Raw genomic sequence first — 27,525 nt, 5'->3', positions numbered from 1 at the left:
GCTCATGTTGTTCTGCTTGAAATTCCATAGTTTCTTCTTAAGTTGGTGTAGTTGTGGTGCATTGGTCTGACCATACCTTTCAACAATCTCTTCCGAAAGATTTTTTGTTGGTTTCATACACACCAAACTACTAGCAATTTCAGGTTTCATGGTGGACAACCCCCATGACCTCACCATATAATCACATCTCGTCCACTTTTGAATTTCTTCTGCACCAGTTGATGGCTTTGGATGTTTTCCTTCTAGGAAACTCAACTTTTTTTTTTACACCAAGAGCAATCCTGATGCTCCTGTTCCAGTTGAGGGAATTTGTTCCATCAAAGAGTATTCCTCCCAAGGGTGTTGCTACGTTTTCATTTACAAGGATCCTTGTATGGATTTTGAGAGCTACTTCCAGCTTGTTTCTTAGCGACATCATCATCTCATGCCATCTCATTTCAAAGATAAAAACTTGTGTGTTTTTTTTGAAAATTCTAGAGCCTTAGAAACTTTAAGAAACATAAACGAGTCCTTCAAATTTCCTGCTGTTAATAAAGTTTCAAAGACTCATACTTTTGTTTAGTTGCAGCTGACTTTGCTCAACTTTCTCTCTTTGCTTTAATATGATTTTGTGTGTGTTTGTTACAAGAAAACGACACATCATTTAGCTAGGTATAAATACTAAGAATACACAGTAAACCTAGTGATCTGTTTCCAGGTAGGACCACACATATAACAAGAAAAAATCACTAGCAGCCGAAAAACGTATGACAGTTGTGAATGACACATAGGACAGTAAAGCTATACTCAACAACTATTATTACACATCATTCACATATCATCTATCATTCTCTCAATAACATGTCTTATAATTTTGAAGTTTTAGTTCACAAAAATATTATAATATCCCCTGATTGACGAAATTTGAGAAAGAAAATATTCGGGTGATAAGAGATATATTGAATTCGTCATGAACAAGGAACAAAGTGGTTATACACATCCTGATAAAAAGTTCACCACTAATATATGTTTTGACTGGTCACGTAGGTAGCGATTTTGTTTAGATGCATTTAGAAATGTCTTGCATGGTTCTTGTCCCACATAGATGGGAGGAGGAAATTACTCATTATTTACTTTTCTAGCATTATTCAAGGTAAAGTTTTCAATCTATCCATACTAATAGGAAAAATTTTCAGGAAAAACCTTTTAAAGTGTCGTTTTGTAAGAAACAACCATATAAATTTTTTTTGAGAAACAACTTTTAACCTCTAAATTGTTGTGAGAAAACCTCCGGTTGATTTTCTGTTGTTGACCCTATTTTCTCCGGTGTTGACTACTCCTTTTCCTATTTACACACTCTTTCCCTCCTTCTTATTTCAGTTGGAGTTTCATTGTCCCTTATATATACCCTTCTTTCCCACTCTTTCACACTTAACCATTCTTTTCCACCCCAAATCCAACTTTTTACCAAAATATATTTGCTTAATCCAGATCTTCAATCGGTAAACTTAGATTTCTTGTTTCCTACTATCTTCTTTGTTGCTATATTGTAGGGTTCTTCATCTCAATTTATTAAATTCTTCAAAAAAAAAAAAATGACATCTTCTCTTTTCAATTGAATTTTTAAAGGGGGAATAATTCTTGTTGTAGAGATGAATTTAATTCATTCAATACCCATCAAATGAAATGTTAAATTATAAATGAAAATCGAAAGAGAGGTGAAATAATAATTTAGGTTTAAAAGAGGGTGAGATATATAAGACGACAATTGCACGGAAAATGAGGAGAGAGAGTGCAATTAACGAACAAATTGCTAATTGGTACACAAAATAAGGGTCAATATCTGAAAAAACATTGTCAACGTTGAAAAAAACATGTGAATGCACGTGAGCTTTCATCTCACAAGAATTTAAAGGTTATTTCTCACAAAAAAAAATTATAAGATTGTTTCTTACAAAATGACACTTTGAAAAGGTTGACTTTAACAAATTTTCCATACTAATAACTCATTAAAAGACATTCATAAATAAGAAACACTAAAATCTTAATTATTTAAAGCAAGTGATATTTGATATTGTTTTTTAAAGAAAAATATGAAAAAATGCAAAATATAATTATAGAGACCATAATCCAAACCTAAAAAAGTAGTTCTAATTTCAAACAATAAGCCAAGATCCGAATTCATAACCCAGCCCACACCACCCTCCATGCCAACACATTCAAAACCCTAACTTATAACGCCTCACTTCCCCCTTTCATTCCCCCATAAACAAAAACACAAAGAGAGAGAAACAGGGGGTGGAAGACAGCAGAAGCAGCAATGTCGAAGCGAGGTAAAAATAAAATCATCCAACAGGCATTATTGCATCTGAACAACATAACCCTAACTTTTGAAATTTGTTGCAGGACGCGGAGGATCTGCAGGTAACAAGTTCAGGATGTCACTGGGTCTTCCAGTGGCAGCGACAGTAAACTGTGCCGACAACACAGGAGCAAAGAATCTTTACATAATTTCAGTGAAGGGTATTAAAGGTAGGCTTAACAGGTTACCATCTGCTTGTGTTGGTGACATGGTTATGGCCACTGTTAAGAAGGGTAAGCCTGATCTTCGTAAGAAGGTTATGCCTGCTGTTATTGTTAGACAGCGCAAGCCTTGGCGCCGAAAGGACGGTGTTTTTATGTATTTTGAAGGTATGTGTACGACTTGCCTATCCAAATGCTAATATTTTCTTATTTTCTTAAGTTGAATTCTAAATGTTAGTTAATTGTATGTGGATGGGAGATAATTATTATCACTAGTTTGATCTTATGTGTTTATTTACTCTTGGTTTCTTTGCTTTGTCAAACATAAGTGCGGCGATGGTTTTAAAGCAGTAAAGTTGTGATTTCGAATGTTTGGTGTTGTATCAGTTACCTCTTGCGGTTTAATTTTGTGTTCTCGTTTGGCTGTATGGTTCTATTGGTTGCTCGTAGCAAGTGTTTTTGCTTAAAGTGTTGGAATATGGTTGAGATTTCTATTGATGCCAGGGTTTTAAGATTAGTAGATGATGCCATGAACTTGTAGTGGTGCTACATTTTCTGGATTGTGGAAACTTGAGGATAAATCTTGTTAAGTTTATTTTTGTACTGGTGACATACTTCAAGATAATGGCAACTTAACCAGATTAGTGTTGATTTGTTCAATGTCAAGATGGGGTAGTTAATTTGTTGGTGTGCCTCAGGGCCGTACCTGAACCATTTTTGGCCCAGGGCGAAAAAAAAGAAGATGGCTATCCTAATGCATTAGAAATTTATTGAATGAATTTTTTTTATTCAACTAAACTAAAGTTACATCATTTTATTTTTACAAAATTTGAAAATATTAAGCATTCACATTTCAAAGTACTATTCTCATCATTTACGTTTTCATTTGGCCGAAATTGTCTACCTTCAGGCTTCACTCCACAATGTTGCCCACTGTATTTTCGAAAAGATGGGTGAAGAGCTCTCCTTTTGTGATTGATCTAACTCATAATTTTTATTTCTTTAATACTAAAATTACATTTTCAATGCAAGAAAAAATATACAAGACAATAATAGTATAACACTCCAACAAAAGATTCGATGGCCAAAAACTTGGAAGAAAATTTATTAAATTCTAGAATTTGTACCAAAAATTTAAGTTGCAATAAATTAGAATTGCACTCAACAATAAAAATTAATATATGAAATCATATTCAAATTTTAAATCTCACTCATCAAATAAAATAAAATTACAAGAAAAATGTAATGGTTACTTTTTTTGCTGCAGAAATATGAATATGTAATGGTTACATGCTTAGGACAATAACATATTTTCACTTAAAAAGAGAAATTACAATAAGTGAAAACGAGGAAGCAAAATAGTATGGGAGCTGGAAATTTGGAAAGTATCAATTAAATCTTTGACTTATGGAAATTAGTTAGGAAACTTTGGAGTTTGGAGTAATCCCGCATGACTATTTGAAGGAAGCTTTGGAGTCATTCCCGCATGATTCATTTCAGTCGGCAATGTTCAGTTTAGTTTTTTTTTTTAAATTAAAGAAGGCTTAACAAGATTTTTTTAAAATTGGGCCCTGGGCGGGCGCCCTGCCCCAGGGCCGGACCTGGTGTGCCTAAGTGTCATGCAATATTCAAAGCCATTTCCGGCTTGTGTTATGGAAGTAGTGAAATATGAGCCATTTTCTGCTCAAATTTGGGTTTCTACAAAGGAATATTTTTGCATGTTGATGGTAAATATGGAATAAACATCACCTGTGAATTAGGTCAAGTGCTTCCTACTTTTTTAATTTGTTTACTTTCCTGCTTTTTTCATTTTAGCTCATGAAGTTGTTGCGTCTTAAGTTCTAATCGAGGGACTGCGCACTTGTTGGTCTCTCTTTGTTAGATGCATAATAATACCCAGGATTAAACAGCTTGATGATCATTATGACATTGTGTTACCTGTCTCCTGGTAAATTTATTTCTCTTGGTGTTATAACTTATGGCATATAGAGTTGTGTACTTGAGATATACAGACGGTTTTTTGGCTCTTGTGTGATTGTATATATAAGTTGCTCTTTTGGTTGATATTGATCTTTGGACCTGGGTTGGTTTGTAGATAATGCTGGCGTGATTGTGAATCCAAAGGGAGAGATGAAAGGATCTGCTATCACAGGCCCCATTGGAAAGGAATGTGCTGATCTCTGGCCAAGAATTGCAAGTGCTGCGAATGCAATTGTTTAAGAGAGAGCTCCTGCTCTCTGGTGCCATATCTACAATTTCTAGATAAATTTGTGTTTAGAAGAAATAGTTCGAATTTTGTTAGGGTTATACTTACTTTTCCTGGTTGAACTTTGAAAGGATCTAAGTTGTCCATGCTGAAGAAGGAACTCTGTGTTCAATTGTTATGTCTTAAAGGCCGACTCTTTCAATTTCATGGGAATTTTGTTTGGAAGTCATCATCCTAAGAGTAGTTTGTTTAACGTTGGCCTTGCATAATCTTTGCTCTTCTCTCTGTTAGACGTGCTCTTATTATCATGGCCTAGCTCAGTTCGTGAAGTTTTAAAAAAGCAATTTTTTCTATCAAGATCCTTAGCTGCAAGTTTATGTCGCTATCTTGTCGTTTGATGGCCTGATAGGGTTTACTTCTCTTTGTTTAAAAATAGATGATCTGATTTGACTTCTGATTTGACTTTTGCTCATTTTCTTTTGATCGTATTTTGTGTTTTCTTATGTGAGTAAATATATCTTGTTAGATAATGCGGTTGTTTGGCAATTGGCTTTTGATTGTTTTAGTTTGGCTTGTTTGATTGGTTGGAAGCATTGATTGTATGTTTTTGTGTTTTTTTACGTGAGTAAAATTAGTTGTGGTTATTGGTTGTTTATCAAAGAGTTTATTGGCTAACAAACTAATAGCAAATTTAAAAAGTTACTCCAATAGTTTTTTTTATTTTGGCTTAAAAGTCAGTTGTTTTTCAACCAATCAAAAAGTCAATAACCAAACACTTATTTTGGCTGTTTGATCAAATTGAAAAGCAAAAAAGTCAATGAAAAAATCATTTACCAAACATGGTCAATATTTTTATAATATCAAATAGCTTTTACATATAATGACTTAGAGATATTAATTGTTAAAGTTATGTGTTGGCATACGTGCTCGGACAAGTGTGTGGAACTATGTGAAATGCTTATGAAGAGGGTTTACGCTCATGCTTGGCAATTCGGCATGAAAATATATGGAAAGTGGAACTTTCTAGGAAGAAAAATAAGGTGAGACTGTTTGGTTGGTGAAAATCTCTATAAGATCCATCCTTACTTAAATATATTAAAAATCAACATCTTTTTGGAAACAAAGGAAGCTTATCTTTGTGTGATTTGTCGAGATGGCAAAGGTATGTGGGTAGAAGGTATACACTATGCCACCTTTGCTGCTAATAGTTTGGAGCTATTTTTTTTTACATTTTTGCAAAAATGTACAAGAACTAAATAACTAAACCAGAAAATCTAGCCTTTTCTACTGGTTGTGGCCAGTTCATGTGCTTTTTAAACTCGCTCCTTGTAGACTTTAGCGATGGTACATCCAGTTAAGGTTGCTGATTTCGACAATTGTATGACGTAGTGATATGTCAACAAAACTAGTCAACTTTAGATGATGAACTAAAGTTGCTGAATTCGTGTGAATCACCACATTGTTAATAAGTGCCCCCTCTGCACCCACAGTAAGGCTTGGAGGCACGCCTTAACCTCTGTAGCTAGAATGGATGACACATGAAAGTTGATACCCCACTGTCTCTTATGCCACCATGAGTGGCCATAGCAACCCAAGCAGCACCCGAGGCCTGTGCGGCTGTCCCAAGAACCATCAGTCTGGATTATGACCTCAGGAACTTAGATGTTGATCCTACCAATATTTTCACAAGAAATTTTGATGACTTATTAGGGTTTGGATGGTGAATAGGATGGGAACATGTCGGAAGAGAAAAGGTCGCATGTGAAGCCATCCCGCAATTCAAATTATCTTGGAAAACTTCTAAGGTAGACCGTCTTTGACGGAAAACATGTTCATTTGTCGTGGTCCAAATAGCCCAGAGCACGCACCACAAATTGAGGAAGACGAGAACCATTATAACCGTCCTCCATAGAAATAGTTTTCATTCCGGCATGATGTTCAAACCCCCAAATGATGCGAAAAAGTTTCGTATACACTCGGTCGTTCATGTTGTAGATATCATTTTGTTGTTAGTGAATGAGAAAGAAATATCCTGATTTTGTTGAATATTCCCCCGAGCTTGTTAGTGGTTAATATTGCATATGAGGAGCATGCTAATTGGAGGGGAGTTCCAATGTCTGATCGGTCTTGCACTCGATAATTAGATCAACAACCTTCAACCTTGCGGCTTCTGCTAGGGAAACATCATCTTTAAAAATGGGAGTTGTCCCATTCATCCATTTATAGCTTGAAGCAAGAATTGAATGACCATTTCCAACCTTCCATACATAGCCAACCCTTTGTTAAAGTAGACTCAACATGTTGTAAACCATGCATGCCCCAGGACACATTTGTGGCGTCTGGAACTAATTCCAAAAGAATGGTGTCTTGAATCCTTAAAAGCTCGTGAGATGAGCAGCTGGGGATTGTTTTACATTCGTCAAACTTGTTTTCATTAACAGAGTTGTACTCCCTCTGTCCCTAAATAGAGTGCCCATTTCTTTTGGGTACAAGTATTAAGAAGAAATCATGTGTAAGACCTTAGTTGTATTAAAAAATATAGAAGTTGGTACACTTTTTATGAATTTTTTATTAAGGAGAGAGAATGTGGATCATATGGGGAAGTGGGTGATATTATAAAAATTGAAAGCAAAATAATATTTTAATTGGTAGACCCATACCAAATAAGGAAATGGGAAATCTATTTGGGACAGACATAAATGGAAAAAGGGGCACTCTATTTAGGGACGGAGGGAGTATTGAATAATTCAATATTACGGATACTAAGGCCTCCCAACCCCTTGGGCATTTGCAAAGTGTTCTTATTGCGCTAATTAATGATATTAGATTTCGACGTACCCTAAAATAACCTACTAAGCATACCTTCTATTTTATATGTAATAGAAAAGAGGGATACAAAATACTGATAAGTGATGAACAATGCAAGCCAACGCACGAGATTTCATTCAATCATTCCTCCCTCCCCTCTCTCTCTTTCTCTCTCTCACTCCTCTCATTCTCTCTCACGCTATAACAATATCAATATAAAATAATATAAAAATATAATATAATATAATATAATACAATACAATACAATACAATACAATACAATACAATACAATACAATACAATACAATACAATACAATACAATACAATACAATACAATACAATACAATACAATACAATACAATACAATACAATACAATACAATACAATACAATACAATATAATATAATATAATACAATATAATACAATATAATATAATATAATATAATATAATATAATATAATATAATATAATATAATATAATATAATATAATAAATATAATATAATATAATATAATATAATATAATATAATATAATATAATATAATATAATATAATATATCATAATATAATATAATATAATATAATATAATATAATATAATATAATATAATATAATAAATATAATATAATATAATATAATATAATATAATATAATAATATAATATAATATAATATAATATAATACTCCCTCCGTTTCATAAAGATCTTCCCTCTTTCCGTTTAAGGGTGTTTCCAAAAGATCTTCCCTCTTTTGCTTTATTCCTTATTTAGCAAAACAAATTTTCCTATTTATCTTCTTATGTCACTATCATATGGTCCACCATTACATTATTAATTCAATTTTACTCCCTTTCTCTCTCCTACTTTAACCCCTTTTTATTTGTTTATATATCTTAACCCCTTTCTCTCTCCTACTTTACTCACACCATGCCCCACACAACTTGATTTTCCTTGGTATCTGTAGGAACAGTAAGTGGGAAGATCTTTAGAAAACGGAGAGAGTATAATATAATATAATATAATATAATATAATATAATATAATATAATATAATATAATATAATATAATATAATATAATATAATATAATATAATATAAATAATATAATATAATATAATATAATATAATATAATATAATATAAATAATATAATATAATATAATATAATATAATATAATATAATATAATATAATATAATATAATATAATATAATATAATTTAATATAATATAATATAATATAATATAATATAATATAATATAATATAATATAAAATAATATAATATAATATAATATAATATAATATAATATAATATAATATAATATAATATAATATAATATAATATAATATAATATAATATAATATAATATAATATAGTATAGTATAGTATAGTATAGTATAGTATAGTATAGTATAGTATAGTATAGTATAGTATAGTATAGTATAGTATAGTATAGTATAGTATTGTATAGTATAGTATAGTATAGTATAATATAATATAATATAATATAATATAATATAATATAATATAATATAATTGATAATTATAATAGTTTTTAGTAATATAATATGTTTTCGTCTTTGCATGATGATGACGGCAGAGTTCGTTTCTTGAGGAAGCATTGTGCACTTTCAAATGATTATGTCTATAGGCCAGAGATGCCTATGAATGATAACAATATGTTTTATGACTGAGATGGTTGCGAAGGATAATCTAGTTAAAATTGTTTGACTTTATGGTGGATCGCTTTTAAATTAGAACTTTTAGTTATTTTATGTTAATGATGATTTTATATGTGGAACTTATTGTGGAATTTTTAGTTAATTATTATCGTATTTTACATGTGGAACTTATTGTATGACTTTTAGTTATTATCGTAATTTATGTGTTTGTCTAAATCGAATTGCATAAAATGTATATGTATCTATGTAGGATGGATGAAGATTTGATGCAAAAAAGTTTGACGCGTATAGCATTGCATGAGTTTATTAGGAGGTTGACAACTCAAGTTGAACATACGCCTTCGCATTCGGGGGGAGAATCGTGGCATCATTTCATTACATAGGATCTTGATTGTTGACATACAAAGAACAACTTCGGTTAAGTAGAGGAATATTTGTAAGCCTTGCTAAGAGCACAACAACTTCTAGTAGATGGTAGATATATAATAATAATAATGATGATGATGATGATGATGATGATGATGATGATGATGATGATGATGATGATGATGATGATGATGATGATGATGATGATGATGATGATGATGATGATGATGATGATGATGATATAATAGTAATTATAGTAATTGTAATATTAATATTTAATAATAGTAATAGTAATAGTAATAGTAATAGTAATAGTAATAGTAATAGTAATAGTAATAGTAATAGTAATAGTAATAGTAGTAGTAATAGTTGTTACGTAGTGGTATACTCGTAAAACAATACTACTATCCCCAACAGTAGGTTCTTCGATAAGAGACTTCTGCAACAACACCTGGACCCAAAATCGAACCCGAGCTCTGCTTCCGAACCTGCAAAAAGGGACCCACCCTGGAGGTTTGGGTAGTATTTCCCCCTCCGAAGCTTAAGTCAGGTATCAGGAGTAGAAAATGGAACTTTTAGAGAGGGAAAGTAGAGAGAGAATTTATGGCAGAATAACAATTCACTGCTCTGAAAAACGTACATTTTTCCTGATTTCAAGGACTATTTATAGTGTCTGAAATAATTGTTTTACCATGAGATCACCCTAATTTGGGAGCATCTGATTGACTAAGCAATGAAATTACAACACGTGGCAAGCATTGATTGGAGAGTAACATCATCCACTTTATTCTAATGCTCTTTAGAGATGCTGGACCTAAGTACAAATTGAGCCAAAAAGGTGGGTTAGTACATCCTTTTATTCAGAAGGTTGTACTTCTAGCCGTATGCCTTTTGGACCCTGTATTCCCTACAACAAGGGAAGGACACATGTATGGACTAGATGAAGCCACGTGTCCTTTTTATGGCCAATGATCTTTAGGCTACAACAATAGTAATATAATAATGATGATAATAATAATAATAATATTAATGATAAAATAATCGTAATTGAAATAATAATAATAAGCATAATATTTTATTATAAGAGAAATAAATTAGGCACTGAACAAAACTAATTGGAACCGAGGCTCCGTTTGGTTGGATGTAAATTTTTTTCAAAGTAGAACATTTTACATGGAAAATTCAATTGTGAAGCTAATTTTCTTTTGTTTGGTTCAATCTAAAAAAAGTTATGGAAATGAGAAAAATAGAAGGGGAAGGAAGAGGATAGATAAGAGGAGAGTAAAAGGTTGCTAAGGAGAATGGAGAAAAATGTGTTTTCTTGTTTACACCCCTTAGCCTACCAAACAACGGAAAATGAGAGGAAAATGAAAACTAATTTTCATTGAAAATATTTTACACAGTATCAAACGGAACATGAATCCAACTAATTGTAACTGAACTGAAAATAAAATGAAGAGAACAGGCTAAGTATAATAATTATTTTATTTATCTCTATTATATAAAGGAGGGGGGGGGGGAGCAATGGTGTCCTCTTTTTAAATGCCTATTTTGCCCCTGTCCCTTTCTAAATTACAAAAGGAATGTGAAAATCAAAATCGGCACTCAAAGAAAACTACCGAAAATTAATTTACAACACTCACTCACAAATAACTTAAAAAATTGAGAAAATCAAATTATAAAATCACGCAAATCACTCAAATAACCAGGAAACTTTATTAAAACTAATTAAAATTAACATACAAACTAAAACTACTAACCTAGAACGTCAATACATACAAAAACATTTACAAAAATTTACTTACAAATCATTATTCTCAAGAATCATTCACAATTAATGATGGGCCATGATAAAAAAAATAGAGGTGTATTTATAGTGAAATCAGTTAGAAGTTAGACAAGGAAAAAAATTATTTACTTTTTTTATAGTGTTTCCTATATATAATATAACTTTTACATATATTCGAACCTATCTTTTTCTATTATATACTAGCGATTAATTATCAAGGTAAAAAGGTTTATGTAAAATATCATTCAAGAATTAAAATACAACATATCTCTATTATATAAGGGGGAGGGGGGAGCTATGGTGTCCCAAAATGAAGAGACTATGTTAACCCTTTCCCTTTCTAAATTATAAATTTATTTACAAATCAAAGGGGGCATCAAACAATAATACCAAAAATATAATTATAACAATCACTCACAAGCTACAACCTATGAAAAAATTGACTTGAAATCAAAGTGTCCACTTTCTTTATAATTTATGAAGTACTGTACTTAATTCAAAAATCAACTAAAAAATTATAATATTAGAAACCATAAATAAATTCAATAAAATTTCTATTTTGTTCATAAAATTTAACTTTCAAAAGTAAAAAAAAAAAAAAAAACAAAAAGAATGGTGAGATATTAAGTGACAAAAACTAAACTAATCAAATTTTGCAACTAAAAACAATTATACTTCGTATGTCTAATGTTCAAATTTCGACTCTTATGCTGAAGAAAATCGAATTTCTGTTTCGATAAAAAATTCAAGCATGCATTGCGTACAAAAAACGCGTACAAAAAATTCTAATATGATACTCCCTCTGTTTTTTTTTATCCTTCCTACTTAGAATCTTGCACAAATATTAAGGAAAGGGAAGATTCTTGCACATGGGTTGGAATCTGTTTTACTATTAAATAATTTAAAAAGAAAAAAGTACAATGCAAGTGGGTCCTTTATAATTAAATATTATAAATCCAAAAAGGTTGAGTACTTTACAGAACTAGACAAAACAGCTGTACTACACAACTTTAAAATTGAAACAACGAAATCTGTTTTATACAACGAAATTTCAGAAACTAAAAATTCCCTCCAAACTGAGGCAACAATAAAATTTCAGAAACTAAAATTTCCCTCCAAACTTGAAATTTCAGATATCCCAACTATATATACCCTTCAACTCATCCCAACCACTTGCTGACTTAGAAAAAAAAAACATAAATATTTGTTTTTAAAAAAATGGCATCATTGCCATTAGAAGCCTCAGGGCTTGATGATGAAAGTGTAGAAAATGAACAATCTGCCCTTGTAGTATCTGATCAACAGCCACATCACGGGCCTAGGCTCAGCAACGAAAATCGCCAAATCATAGCTGAATGGCTTCTAAGTCAGACAGTGGTTGAAAATCTTCCATGGGGGGCGAAGAAGAAAGCTGCACAGAAGTTCAACGTCACCACAAGGACCATTTACAGCATCTGGAAAAAAGCCATACATCAAGTAGCTCAAGGGCAGCCCATCAATGTCAGAACCAACAAACACAAATGGAGCATATCAATGATAAAATGAACCTCTCACATAATTGATCATTGAGGTTGTCAAACGAGGTGGCAATAACACAAGCATAACCCACTTAGAATCAAGCTTCATGCTACTGTGGTGGCTACTATGAGCCGCATCACAGAGCTATCCATGATTCTAAGTAGGATACACTTAGTTAGCCGCACTACGTTTGACTAAAACAATGGCCATATGCAACTCATCATCATCACAGGAACCAACATGACCCTAATCTAACACTAATAACACTAACACCAGCAACAAAATCCAACATGAAGAAACAAAAATTCAGTAGCATAACAAAATTAGACAAAGCAAAAATCTAACATGAAGACCAACATGACCCTAATCTAACACTAATAACACTAACACCAGCAGCAAAATCCAACATGAAGAAACAAAAATTCAGTAGCATAACAAAATTAGATAAAGCAAAAATCTAACATGAAGACCAACATGACCCTAATCTAACACTAATAACACTAACACCAGCAGCAAAATCCAACATGAAGAAACAACAATACAGTAGCACAACAAAATTAGACAAAGCAAAAATCTAACATGAAGACCAACATGACCCTAATCTAACACTAATAACACTAACACCAGCAGCAAAATCCAACATGAAGAAACAACAATACAGTAGCATAACAAAATTAGACAAAGCAAAAATCTAACATGAAGACCAACATGACCCTAATCTAACACTAATAACACTAACACCAGCAGCAAAATCCAACATGAAGAAACAAAAATTCAGTAGCATAACAAAATTAGACAAAGCAAAAATCTAACATGAAGACCAACATGACCCTAATCTAACACTAATAGCATGAAAAATCCAACACTAATAACACTAATAACACTAACAGAGGAACAAACAGACCTTAATCTAACACTAATAACACTAATAACACTAACAGAGGAACAAACAGACATTAATCTAATACTAATAACACTAACACTAATAGCATGAAGACCAACATGACCCTAATCTAACACTAATAACACTAACACCAGCAGCAAAACAGAGGAACAAAAATCAGACGAACAAAAAAATGAAAACCCTAAGATCATAAAAACATGAAAACACTAAGATCATAAAAACATAAAAAATGAAAACCCTAAGATCATAAAAACATAAAAACATGAAAACCCTAAGATCATAAAAACATGAAAATCCTAAAAACAGAGGAAAAAAATTAGGGTAACAGACAACGCAATAATCATAAAAACATGAAAACCTTAAGATCTACCAGCAGCAAAACCACATTCAATCATGCATAAAAATTAATTGGCAAAACACAAAAAAAAGGAAAGTTAAGGTAACTCCCTCGAAGGATCTCTGAGTTTGGAACACTTTGAAATTCCTCAGAAATCTCTAAATTCGCCTTTTCAACCATGATCTTTATACAAACAAAAACCCAGAAAATTTAGGTGTTTGAATTTTGCAAGAAATTAATAACCTTTCAAATTTGTGTGTGTGAGAGAGAAGATGAAGAACAGTTTTAGATCTAGGGTTTGAGAGAGAGTGAGAGTGAATTATATGAGAGAGAGAGACGTTGGGAGTATGAGGTTGAAGAACAGTTTTAGATCTAGGGTATGAGAGAGAGAGAGAGAGAGAGAAATGAAGGATCCAGAACATGAACATGAGATAAGAAGAATAGTTTTAATGGGTGGTTGAGAGTAATGAAGGATCCAGAAAAAACGTGAGATAGAAGAGAGAGACTGAAAAGTCTGAACTTAGAAGAGATATTGGGACCCACTATAGATTAATTTATTATTTTAGTTAGGGTATTAGATGTAAATATTAGGTAATAGATGAGGGTAATATAGGAAGATTTTAATACCTTAAATAGATAGATTCAAAGTGAGAAGGTTAAAAAAAACACACTAAAACGAAAAGTGAGAAAATAAAAAAAAACAGAGGGAGTAATATTTAGAGTCCTAACATATCCTCGATGTAATCGTGAATTCATGTGTTATTTTCGGGTGTTTTGCTTTTGCATAATAAACATCTTAAACTACATAGGTATAACACTCCAAAAGACGCTCACGGTGACGGTGACGGTGCTGGTGCTGGTGACGGTGCCCAACTCATACGCAAATTCAATTCCTTTAGAACCACTCGAACCTCTCATAAGTCATACGCAAATTCGTCACTCATACGCTAATTCCCAAGCTCGAATTGCAGAGCTCGTTCCAGGTTGTTGTTTTGTTCCTTAGATGAATCTACTTGTTTTGTTGCGGATTTTGGTGTGGAAATGCGATTTTTAAGATCTACTTCATGTGATTATGCATGCAAATGGTTTTATGCGGTTGTTACTGTTTGTTTCATGAATTCAACTTATTTTTTCTTTATCTTATATATGTTATTTCATGTTTTTAGGGATGGATAATTTACATGTTATAAACTTATGATTCCAATGAATTTCTGGTATAACTTCTTAATTCATGTTTGTTTGTTTCATGGAACTAAATAGTAAGAAAATTTATGTTACAATTTGTAGATGCGCATATTTGTGTTTACTTGTTCTTGTTTAATTTCATCAGATCGATTTTTCAAGTGTTGTGGCTGAAAATCAGGAATGAATGACCTGTCATCCTCGGGCCGAGGGCGGCCGCCCCGCCTGCCCTGGCTCAGGGACGGGCCTGGTAAGACCGAGGGGGGAGGGGGCGCAAGTGTTCTTCCTGATTGTTATTTGATCTTGTTTCGTGCTTTGCATACACGTCTATGACCTATTGATAACCACTACAGTCTGGAAATAGAGTGTAGAAAGTTGAGATATGATGTTAGAATAGAGATAGGTAGCTGCAGAAACATTAATTAGCAAATGCAAGTAATAAGTGAAGTGCATGGAAGCAGCAAAGAAAAAGAAAAGTGACAGATAAGGGAAGGGAAAAGGCGAAGCAATGAGTAAATGGATGATGGTGAAGAAGATATAAAATATAAATTGAATGTCTCCCTTGCTTCCAACATTGAGGATTGGGCACTGTAAATCTTATTGACCGAATTTCCCTTTCTCTCTTTGGTAGTATGGGATAATTAGCCAACAACACGGACCGGTCTGACCTGATCGATGTGCAAGAAAAGCTATGTTGGTCCCATGGAGCGATTCTCGTCCTCCAGAAAGAAGAAAAATATTATCTTCCAGGAATGAATCCAAAAAATATGCTGTTAGCTCAATGAGAGAATGAAAGGCAAGGAAGCTTTTTGGCCACTTACACTTTAAGGAAATAAGAAAAGGAGGCCGACTTGCACCGGTGTAGGTCCATCTTTCCATATTGTGAATTTTGAAGTAAGTAATGGATATTTTTAATCCCTTTGTTAGATAATACTGGGTAGGACTCAGGAGCTTCTGTAAAGCTATATGCATTTGACTTTCCTAGACTTCACCCTGGATTCCACATTGAGCTGTTGACTTCTTTTAGTTGTTGTGGAGAAGTTTTTATCTTTTTTTGAGCTTCTTTGGGCTTTTAATTCTCAATCTGATTCATTTTATCATGCAGGATTAGAATACATAGGTTAACAAGGCCCCACAACTTTTCAAGTGTTTAAAAGATAGGCCTTCCTCGTGTCTCAAAGAATGGAAGGACTTGCATCCCCACCATCATCACCATACTTGCATGGTAAGAGATACCTGCCTTTGAAGGACCATTACAAGTGTAATTTTCTCCCGAAACGGCTAGCTCAAGTAGCCTTAAAGGCGGAGGAATCATCACTGAGCCACCATGTGCTTGATAAGATGCCCAGGACAGACACTTTTGCTTGGAACCAACTGATCCGAAGCCATCTTGCCATTGGAGAGATAGACAATGTCATGTACATATATCAGCAAATGTTGATACGAGGTGTTTGTCCTGATAAGCACACAATTCCTCGTATATTGGCAGCTTCCCGCCTTTCAAATTCCTTGTTTCTTGGAAGACAAGTTCATGCTCATGCTGTTAAACTAGGTATTTTTTATGAAGATTACGTCATTACTGCCTTGATGAAAATGTATGGCCATTTAGACGGTGCCCAAACAGTGAAGCAGGTCTTTAATATGTCAAGTGCGGCAAAGAACTCCGTATTTGGGACCTTGCTAATCTCCATGTACTTAAAGGAAAATAAACCAAGACTTGCAGTTAACATGTTCTACCAAATGGTAAATCTGGGTGTTGAGATCGATGCAGTGGCAATAATGACTGCAGTTGGTGCTTGTAGCATGCTGCAATCACTGCAAGAAGGAAGGAAAGTACATGGGATAGCCAAGACTTGTGGATTGGAATCTCATGTCTTGGTATGTAATTCCTTGCTAAAAATGTATTTAGAGTGTGGAAGCATTGATAATGCTCGAGAAATTTTTGATGGTATGTCATCTAGAGACTCCATCTCTTGGACAGAAATGATCCGTGGTTATGTGAAGAAGGGTGGATTTAATGAAGGTCTCAAATTGTTCAAGAAGATGATGTCAGAGGGTATTCGACCTGATCCACCTGCAGTATCAAGCATTTTACCTGCTTGTGCTAGAATGACAGCCCATAAGCAAGGCAAAGAAATTCACGGTTACTTGATCAGGAATGGTGTTGAGATGAACATTACGGTGGAGAATGCTCTCATAGACATGTGTGTCAAATCAGGATCCATCGAGTCTGCTTCTAAGATCTTCAGTGGGATGACAACTAAAGATGCCATTTCATGGACAATTATGATATATGGATATGGCCTTCATGGACAAGGAGCGCATGGGGTCGAGTTGTTCTATGAAATGCAAAAGAACAATCTTGAAATTGATGAAGTTGCATATTCTTCTGTTCTTTATGCTTGTGTGGTGGCAAGTTTAGTTGAACAAGGAAAGATGATCTTCAGCTTTATAAGGAGGCCTAATGTCAGGCATTACGCTTTGATGGTTTTGCTTCTGGTTCGTGCTGGACTTTTCAGTGAGGCAAAAATCTTCATTGAGGAAAACAAAATTGGACAACATATAGAGGTGGTAAGAGCTTTATTAGATGGGTGCCGGAATCATCGAAATGTTAAATCAGGGAAGATAATCATTGAACGGCTTTGTGATTTGGAACCACTTAATGCTGATAATTACATTCTATTGTCAAACTGGTATGCCAGCAATGCAAAATGGGACAAGGTGGACAACTTGAAGGAAACAATCAGAGACATGGGTTTGTTGCCTAAGAGAGCATATAGTTGGATAGAGTTCCACAATAAGATTCATGTATTTGGGACTGGTGATGTATCCCACCCAAGATCTGAATATCTGTACTGGAAGCTCCAATGTTTGATGAAGGAGATGGAGCAACAGGGGTATGCTTTTGACACAGATTTTAGTCTTCATGATGTCGATGAGGAGAGAGAGTGCATACCAGTGGGACACAGTGAAATGCTTGCCATTTCCTTTGGTTTGATTAGCACCCAAAGCAGTACAATTCGGATAACTAAAAACAGTCATGTATGTCGCAACTGTCATGAAATGGGAAAATTCATATCTAGAGTAGAAGGTCGTGAGATAATTTTGAAGGATCCCAATTGCTTTCACCATTTTAAAGATGGACATTGTTCTTGTGGAGACCTATGGTAATGTTTCATTTTAAGGTATGTAATGTCATTGTTATGAACCTTAAGCTTATTAGCTGAGATAGGTGAAAATCACAATGGTAGGCCACTGTAAATTTATTACAGAAAACAAAGTGAGGTTATATGTAACATCTTGTGTTCTCTTTTACTTGTTGGCTGGTCGTAGCAGTTAGCAGAGACCATAATCTGAATGCAGTATTGCAATGTATTACACTGATAAGATCAATGGATTTTCAGCAGTCCAATATCCATTTTATACTCTCTTTGTGGATTGTAGTTGAGAATATTGATGGGAAGTGCTCATGGTGCGTTTCTGGTGCATCACATGGGTTCAAAGTTGGGAAGTCAGATTATGCTGCTGTCATTAATCAGGTAAACTATTCCAAACTGAACAATTTTTTTAAGATATAGCCTAAGCCATGAGTGGGATTGAGAAGGAGCAAGATCATCTGATGTCCATAAACGAGGGTTGCATGTTGAACAACGTAGGCCTTAGGATGTGTTCTCTATACCTATATTTGACTTAATTGAATTTATTGCACTTGAACTGAATTTGGGTAGACCTTCTTGGAATTTATCTTAACTTATTTCTCCTGAATATACTGATTGTTTTAAGGTGAAGAGGATAACCTTATTTTGATATCAGTAAACCCTTCCCACATATTAACCTATATGATGCAGATATTCATCCCTGTTGTCCATAGCCATTCCAAAATCCAAACCCATATTGAACCATTGTTGTTTACATTCAAGTTCAGACTTATAGAAGTTTCAAATTTATTATATTGGTCACCAGAATCTTGTGTGGCTACCATCCATTCTCATGTAGTTTGTTTTATGTGGAATTTTTTTACTGGTTAGGGCTTTCCATCAATTTTGGATTTTCAGATGTATCCCTTAATGTGATTTTAGGCCTTTATTTACAAATTTTGTTGTTAATTCTCGTAACCCTGACAGCCTCACCTCTTATTGGGTTCTAGGGGCCTGACAAACAAGATAGAAGTTTTTAATTATAGCTGATGATTTTGAGTGGTAAATGTCATCATTTGGTAAATTAGGATTATGGAAATTTCTGGGATGATTTTCTTTTGGCAGAAGGTGTCCACTATTATACTGACTGAAGGGTAGCATTATAACAAGCTCAAGGATGAATACTGATAGCTTTTCTGAATAGCAAGAGCCATTGCACGCACACTGTACAGTAGCTTACCCATACCGTGATAGCTCTGACAAGGCTGTTGCTAAAATCAGGGTAAAAGAGGGGATGTCATATTATGGTGTGTTACTCTTACAATCATAAAGAGTTTTTCAGCCTTTTTTCTCGAATTTCCAATTGGGCTGTTTCTAGAAAATGTTGCTCTTGCCTTTTTGCTATGGATGATCTGTTGATCTGTAGAGATGGATAAAAGTTGAGGATGACATCATTGCATAATCAAGAGGCTTAAGACTTGGCGTGTATCAGGTGTATTAAGATGTATATTGGTGTGACTTTTATAGAAAGGAGAGTAGGAGACGCTTACTTATTCATATTGGTAACTTTTGGGGTCAGGTAAATGTGTTTGGCACTAAAGTAACTTTTAACTATACGTTGAGTGACATTTACACATTACTAGGGTGACTTTATCCAATTATAAGTGACTTTAAGTATGTTTTATACAGTAGTCTTCTTACGCTAGAACTTGAGTAAGAAAGTTAAGATGAGATTTGTCATGTGTTTTTTTTTGTTTCTTCTTTGGGGGTTGGGGGGGTTGGAGGGGGGGGGGGTTTACATGTTTATTTCTTATATGGTACAATTGCTATCCTTGTTTTTGTGTTTGAATAATTTAGCCACTGCCTTCTGCGATGAAACAATGAGTGAAATCCATTCAATAATATTTCAAGTTGTTACTTTCCTGTGAGTCATGTGATGTTTTATTAAGCAGATTTGCTGATTTTTCTCCCATGAACATGTCTGATACTTGTGAATTGTGATTATATGTAGAGTTGTAATTTAAGATACTCCTCTTAACTATATGGTCTATAAGAGGTGCATGCCTTCTATGCTGAGAATCTCTGTTTGGATAATGAATTCTTGCTTTGCTTATTAAACATCTACTAAAAGTCTGAAACCAATGAAAGGTAATTGGAGTATTCTTCTTATTTTACCTGAATAGCTGATTCTATAGATACTTGTTTACAAATTGAATTGCTAATGTGAAGCAGCTGATAACTTTTTTTCTCAAGCGTCTATTGCTACAATTATGTATATTAATCTGTGATTTTAAAACTATGTTGTGCTAAAGTTGAAGGTATTGTCCTTGCTGCAAGCAACAATGCCAAGTGAGCAAGAAATGATAGCTTGGAGATTGACTGAAATTTTTGTTGCTCACATGAAGAGATTCATGTACAGGCTAAAGCTGCTATTTGAAAATTGAGCTTGAGTTGTGTTATTTTCTCTATAGGCAAGCTTGATCTGTCAGGTTTTTGTGTTCAAATCTAAACTAATATAGCCTGTCTGCCATCAGTAATCACTATAGCAGCATCAGAGGCGGTCACTTGCTCTGGGTTCCGTAAGTGCTCCATTTCCAAATAAAATGCATTTATTACTCGAATTTGGCAATTTGAATGTCTGCTTTCTACTGTGTCTCCAGAGTTGCTAACTGAGAATCCTTGATTAGGAATTGCTTGGCAATACTGAAGCATCCCAATTGCTTTTACCCTTTTAAAGATAGACATTGTTCTCGTGGAGACATATACCATGTTTCATTGTAAAGGTATATACACCATTGTTATTATACTCGAGCTCATCAGCTGAGAATACGTGAAGCTCAACATATTTCTTCTGATGGTTGCGACCCAGTTTCAGTCAGTTTCTCAGGTAAGATTGGGGGGGGGGGGGTTTGAGCCTTTGCTGATATTCTTCCGGTAAGATTTTCACATAAAGCTGCAAACCAAAGAAAGAACTTGCGCTTTAGCCTATGTTCTTCTCAACTTCTTAAAATAAGTTTAATAATAATAAGTCAAGTTCAGTAAAATTAATTTTTCGTTAAGCAAATCAAAGCTTAGATGGTGCATACGTTAGTACATAGGGCATGGTGTGCACAAGCACATGGATAATAATTTATGAACATATGTACATTTGTAGTTGGATTTTTTTTTTTTTTTGTTGTTGTTGATAAGTGTACATTTGTAGTTGGATTATTATCTATGTACATGGGTAACAAGCTAAATGAACATATGTACATTTGTAGTTGGTACATGTTATTTGGTATCTGTCTCTATGTACATAATCTTGTCTTGCATGTTCATTGTGATTCGTGAGTATGATTTTTCTCCTGCGGACGTGTGTATGTACTAATTTGGTTAAGTAAATACTCTTATATGTTCCTCAATAGACTTTTCATTTTTATTTTTTGGCTCTATTCATGAGTAAGGAAAATCTTCCAAATATTTTTCAATATATAAGAAAATGCATACTCGTATGGGGTGTTGTTCGATTCCTTTCATTTTATACATCATTAAAATCAAACTTTTATAATTTTTACTAATATGTGATAGAGATATTAATGATACGAAATGTACATTAACAAATGTGAAATGGAGAAATGAAAAGTCTATTTGGGGAAGGAGGCGGTAATAAGCTAAGTTGGACAAAAATTAAGTTTAACAAAAATAGGTTAAGAAGAACATTATTTGTTGCTCAATCATAGCATAGAGCACAAAATTGTTTAGTGGTTGGAATTGGCAAAATTTTACAAATTGTTAGATCAACACATATATCTGTACCACTCGTTTAGTAGCTGGTATTTGGTGATAATTGTGATGATGTTAATGAAATTATACTGGTTTTGTAAATAAAGTATGATATTAATGTCCATAGGTATAGTAATGAAACTTCATACTCAAACATGTGGTTTTTTTCATAAGATTCCTTTACCTCCTAGTACCACCACTACCGCTTGTTTGGTGAAAAATATTAAGTTGTGGTTTTGACAATGAAATTATATGTAATTTTAAAAGCCCCTACTTATTGCCATGATAATAAAAGTTCATGTTGTTCCCAAACGTGTGATTTATTCTACAAATTTTCCGATCTCATTCAATAATGTGTTTTTTTTATTATTATTTTGATTCATATGAGCCATGAATGCAGTATAAAGTACAAAGAAGGAGAGGGAAGATTTGAATTTGTGATCTATCGTTTACATGATCTCAATCTTAACCACTAGGTCAAAACATTATTGTTAACACTATTACTCTTACCAAAAATGCCAAAGTAAGTATTTATAGATGGTCATGAAAATCATAAAGAAAAATACTCCATCCGTCTTAAAAAGATACTAATAACGGTTTGGATTCATACTTTAAGATAATAAGTTATAGCGTGGTTATTAAATGCTATGTAATAAGAAATTACATATGATAGAAGGTGGTGTATTTTGTTATTTAAGGCGAGAGAAAGTTGGATATTTTTCATGGACAGAGATATGTGGGTTAAAGAAGTTTTTTCAAAAATCGATTATAATAGTGGGATCATATTTAAATGAAAGTGTTCAAACTAAATTGACACGAACAAAAAATTGCAAGTGTTCAGGCTATTATGGAAGGGAGGGAATAATAGGTAGATAATTTATCACCACAAATAGTGGCACATGCTTTTTTTTTTTAATGAAATTGCCTATAATTTTATTACCATTGACATCTTCACTGTCGCCACCTAAAAGATTTACTCCCGTCTTTTTTAGAGGTAACATATTGATTTTGGGCACTATTCATCCAATACGCTTTAACCATTAAATGTTAGTTATACATAAGAAAAAAATATAGTCATGTGGGATCTTGTTTGATTCGTTATGGTATACACTTTTCAAATATATATTTTTTATAATTTTTACTTTTATACTATTAGAGATATTACCGGTCAAAATTGTGCCTCGATAAATATAAAAAATTTAATATTACATTAAAAAAAAACGGAGAGAGTATTAATTTACGCAATTACTAAATATCTAAAAGAGCATTCCGCGGAAGTTAGATCTAAAGATCTAAATTTCTAGGTGTTGACGGGAGTTGTCTTTTCTTCCAGGTGCAGGAAATCGGTTTAATCATATACCGAAGGAGAAAGTAATGCTGATATTATTAGTCTTCTTTCATGCTTGATAACGCATTGATATTTATGTCACCCCTAAAAAAATAAAAAAGTCCCGTCAGAAGAATGTAATCAAAACAATGATCGGTGTCCCAAATCAACAAACTAATGAAGAAAAAAAGAACACGTTAGTTTCTCTACCGTTAATGATGTTTTAGGTGATATAAGCCTTTAAGTAGAATAGAAGCAAAAATCAGACACAATAATGCTTTGGAATCAATCAAGTGTACTAACAGCATGGTCTACTAGTGTTGACTGATGATGTTACACCACTAACAAAGGAACAAATTAAACTCAACTATCTTTTTCCATCCACTTGGAAACCATTAGGTCCATACAAACATGAAACAACGCATCTTGTGTTGTGCTATTAATTTAAATTGGACGTGTCAAAGTGGCCCGACTCCATTTGCTCGGTTCCAAATACCAAATATTTTTACTCAAATCACAAATGCCGACACAAAACTAAAATCACCCAACTCAAACATTATACCAAATATATGAATGAAGTAATAATTTTTTTTAATGATAATTTAGCTAAGATTGTACTGGAATTTGACCTAATCTAACCCAACTCGAACTAAAGTAGAAGAGAAGAATCCATTACTCAAAGTAGGATATGGCTCGAGTAGAATTGGTTCAAACATGACATATTATTAGTTATTCGATTCGAAATAGTCTATTCAAATTTCAATCACAGACTTGAAGTGGATGATCGAATATGAATATAAGCTAATATTAAACCCAAAGCTTGAAATAAACATGATTTATTAAATCACTCACTAGTTAAATTTAACTTAGAGCAAATTTAATAAAGTCGAGCTCCAATCCGAACAACCTGTTTGTGACCCAATAATTAAAATCATAATGGCAAAATGTTCCTTATCCGACATTTGAGAAAGCGACGTCCAACAAGAATAATGCTGATGCTCTTAGCCTCATATGACATTATAAAACATCAAAAAAGTTCCACCAACTTGTCTATTTACATACTCACAAGATAATAATCCTAGTGCAGACTAAACTTTATTAAGTTTGATTGAATATTGGAACTTGGAAGAATATAATCATCATCTAGTATGAAAATATTAGGATGGGATCCAATGGAAAGCATGAAGAGTCGAATCTCCTGCAATGGAACTTCTTACATGAGAATACATAAAAGAGTAGCAATATCTCATGAATGTTGTGAAAGTGGTTCATTTTTGTTAATCAAGCAATTATTTTGGAAGATTCGAGCAAGGTGGAAGCAATATTGTTTGAGGCGACAAAGAGGTAATACAATCAACTATAGCTATGATGCTGAGAGCTACCTTCAGAATTTCGACAGCGGTCATCGTCCCCTTGATCATCCTTCACCTTTTGCACCTTAACTTTTTTTTTTTTTTGTTGATATTTCTTGAGCTTAAGATTTTGGTTCAACGTACTTTGTTTTCTTGGCACACTCGAGAGTGATTATATACTGATATGGTATGAGAAGATCATTTTGTACAGTTCCATATTTTAATTTGTTCTTCTGATTTTGCCAATTAACTCAATGATTATGTAAATATTTGTATTTTCTTATATGCGGAACACGAGTATCTACCAGCCATATATTCTCTCTATAATACTTTATAGTACCTATAATTTTCAAAAAAATTTAGAAAAACTTGATTCTAATAATCCAACCTTGAAGGTCCGTTTGCTCAAAATAGTTCTACCTTTAGATTATTTTATAATAATCCGACCTTTTAGCCTGATCAACTCATTATCGTCCTTGAAACCAGTAACCTACTAAAATGGTAAAATTAATTTTTTTAATTTTCTTTATTCTTCTCTAGTCTCTCTGTGTTTCTCCCTTCCTACCCTGCCTCACCAAGAAACCCCACCCTTGCTAACAACCCCACACCCTGTGGGCTGCGACCACCACCTCCCCTACCTCCAACACTTGCAGACAATCCTTACCCCCGCCATCTTCCTCAATCCCCATTCCCCTGGCTGCATTGAAGACGTGGGCGGTGCAGCAAAGTTGTGAGGATGAAGTGGAGATGGTGGAAAGGTGCTGTGGAAGGTGGTTGGAGTGGTGTGGATGCAGCAAGGTGTTAATGAGGGGGAGACTTGGCTGCGTGATTGGTGAGGGAAGAGGGTGAGGGTGCTGCTTGAGATGAAGGTTGTGGGAAGTTGGTGATGTTTCTAAGGTGAGGGGCAGCATTGGTAGTGGTGGCGAGTGGCTGCTGGGTTGACATGGTGAGGGGATTCTAGAGATGATGGTGCTGCTGCAGCCTGCAGGCAGTGATGGGGAGTTGGTGTTCTGCGTAGATGAGGCTAGTGAAGGTGGTGGTGGGTGTAACTGGTGTTGGATAATGCAAATTGTGGTGGAGGTGGTGTGGGCCGAAGGATGGTTGGCCTTGGTGTTGGTGTTTTTGGCAGTGGGAGTGGTGCCTTCGTGGGGGTTACCTGTTTTAGTGAATTAATTAAAATTTAAAGTAATTTATTAAATCCGAATAAATTTGAACAACAACGTGTGCAACTAACCGATTTTCTGGGTCACCAACTTGTTTAAACAAGCTAGGGTTCCGAAAGAGCATATCTTGCTAAAAGGTCGGTTTATTAAAAAATAATCAAAAGGTGGGATTATTTTGAGTGAATGACCCAAAGGTTAGATTATTGGAATCAAATTTCCAAAAATTTATACCATTTTAACATGAAGACAACATCATTAAATATTGGTGCCTTGTAGACTCCTTATAGGAGAAAGTATCTATACATAACCGTTATAGGCAGATAGTTGCCCATAATCGACGTATTTTTGTTATTGTGCGAAAGAGTAAGGGTAAAAGCGTAATTTAACTAGATTTTAAAAAATAGAAAATCTCTGGATCCCTTCTCTGTTTTTCTCTTTCTCTCAGGGGTCCCTTCTCTATATCTCTCTTGCTGATATACACTTTTTTTGAAATATGAATGTAACAACCCGTATTTTTAAGCGTGTTTTAAATAAAGTGATTAGGTTTATTGCTTTAGCTAAGTTTTAATAGAAAAATAAGAAAAGGATTATTATTTGAGAATTATTATTTTAAATACAATTAGATCTTTGTGGGTGTATTTTATGGAAATGAATAAATTGAGCTAAAAATAAATAAATAAATAAAAAATTTCATCAATTCACTTTTACGTGGCTTTAGTGGGAATTGTCACATTACACCTTTGTTGTCATTCCTCAAACGACATGACCCCAAAGATATTGAGAGAACTCAGTGAATATGAAACCCCAAAGCCCAAAATTTTTCTCTCTCTCACTTCTCTCGCATCTCAGATCAGTGGTTCCTTCTTACCCAATTTTTTTTTTACTCTTGGCGTTTCTCCGGTGTGCCGGCGCTGTTACGGTTGTTGTTGGGTTGCCTCCCCACCGTTCTGTCTTTCTCTTTCCTCTGCTTCTGTTCGGCACTGCTACTGTTTCGATGTTCCTCGCCGGCGAGCTGCCGCCGTCATTGCATCATCTGCTTCGTTAATGATGCTGGCGAATTTTCTCTCTCCTCTATTCTGTTGCTGTAGTATGTTGTTGTTGCTGTTTTGCTTCATCTTCTCTTCAGCATTGTTATGGTCAAGTGTTCTTTCTATTTCCTCTGATTCGTTTAGGCGGTGCTGATGCCGCTGCATGTGTGCCGTCGTCGTTGTTCTACTGGTGATTTTGCACCGTTTTGTCATTCCTACTGTGAAATCGGTAATTTTCTGATTTCAATTGTCGTCAATTTTAATATAGTTCTGAAATTGAGTTCTTGAATTTTTTTATTCTTTTGATATATAAGAGAAACAAATGTAAATTATGTTTACTTAAGATTGGAAGTTATATCATCCTTTGTTTTATCTCTTCGAATTATGAACAAGTCTAAGTATGTTGAGTTTATAATTTAGTCTCGTTAGTTTCAGATTTTGAAAACAACAATTTGAATATCA

At 33.9% G+C, this 27,525-nt stretch overlaps 2 protein-coding genes and 1 non-coding gene across 16 annotated transcripts; all 3 read left to right on the top strand.

Annotated features, from left to right (window-relative positions):
- The first annotated feature begins 2,151 nt into the window (after positions 1-2,151).
- LOC104899405 (60S ribosomal protein L23) lies at positions 2,152-4,937 on the top strand. The gene is made up of 3 exons (XM_010686588.4): positions 2,152-2,312; positions 2,386-2,670; positions 4,598-4,937. Exons 1-3 carry the CDS (start codon positions 2,300-2,302, stop codon positions 4,720-4,722), a joined length of 423 nt encoding a protein of 140 aa, XP_010684890.1. The 5' UTR covers positions 2,152-2,299; the 3' UTR covers positions 4,723-4,937.
- On the top strand, positions 4,329-4,458 carry LOC125492166 (small nucleolar RNA snoR137). The gene has a single exon (XR_007268610.1). It is a non-coding gene; the product is annotated as a small nucleolar RNA snoR137 (small nucleolar RNA).
- Positions 4,938-14,865: 9,928 nt separating the features above from the next.
- On the top strand, positions 14,866-25,155 carry LOC104899406 (pentatricopeptide repeat-containing protein DOT4, chloroplastic). Of its 14 annotated transcripts, none has more exons than XR_007276304.2 (6): positions 14,866-15,095; positions 15,926-16,188; positions 16,400-18,479; positions 18,739-18,833; positions 20,966-21,010; positions 21,119-25,155. XR_007276304.2 is itself a non-coding variant. In XM_048648222.2 (4 exons), the coding sequence occupies exon 3, from the start codon at positions 16,477-16,479 to the stop codon at positions 18,463-18,465; it is 1,989 nt and encodes a 662-aa protein (XP_048504179.1). In that variant the 5' UTR covers positions 14,866-15,095; positions 15,926-16,155; positions 16,400-16,476; the 3' UTR covers positions 18,466-18,479; positions 18,739-25,155. The 14 variants fall into 14 exon arrangements, 4 of the variants coding, with proteins under 4 accessions (XP_048504179.1, XP_048504176.1, XP_048504178.1 ...); XR_007276305.2 differs by having other exon boundaries at positions 21,092-25,155; XR_007276302.2 differs by having other exon boundaries at positions 20,903-21,010.
- The last annotated feature ends 2,370 nt before the right edge of the window (positions 25,156-27,525 follow it).

The sequence above is a fragment of the Beta vulgaris genome, chromosome 7 (assembly GCF_026745355.1).
Source record: "Beta vulgaris subsp. vulgaris cultivar EL10 chromosome 7, EL10.2, whole genome shotgun sequence".
Classification (NCBI taxonomy): domain Eukaryota; kingdom Viridiplantae; phylum Streptophyta; class Magnoliopsida; order Caryophyllales; family Amaranthaceae; genus Beta; species Beta vulgaris.
This window is presented reverse-complemented; position numbering and strand designations above follow the sequence as displayed.

Excerpts from the sequence above, each read along its gene's own strand:
- LOC104899406 (XM_048648220.2), top strand. The coding sequence starts at position 16,477 with ATGGAAGGACTTGCATCCCCACCATCATCACCATACTTGCATGGTAAG.
- LOC104899405 (XM_010686588.4), top strand. Across the intron at positions 2,671-4,597 it reads TGTTTTTATGTATTTTGAAG|ATAATGCTGGCGTGATTGTG; the intron begins GTATGTGTACGA and ends GTTGGTTTGTAG.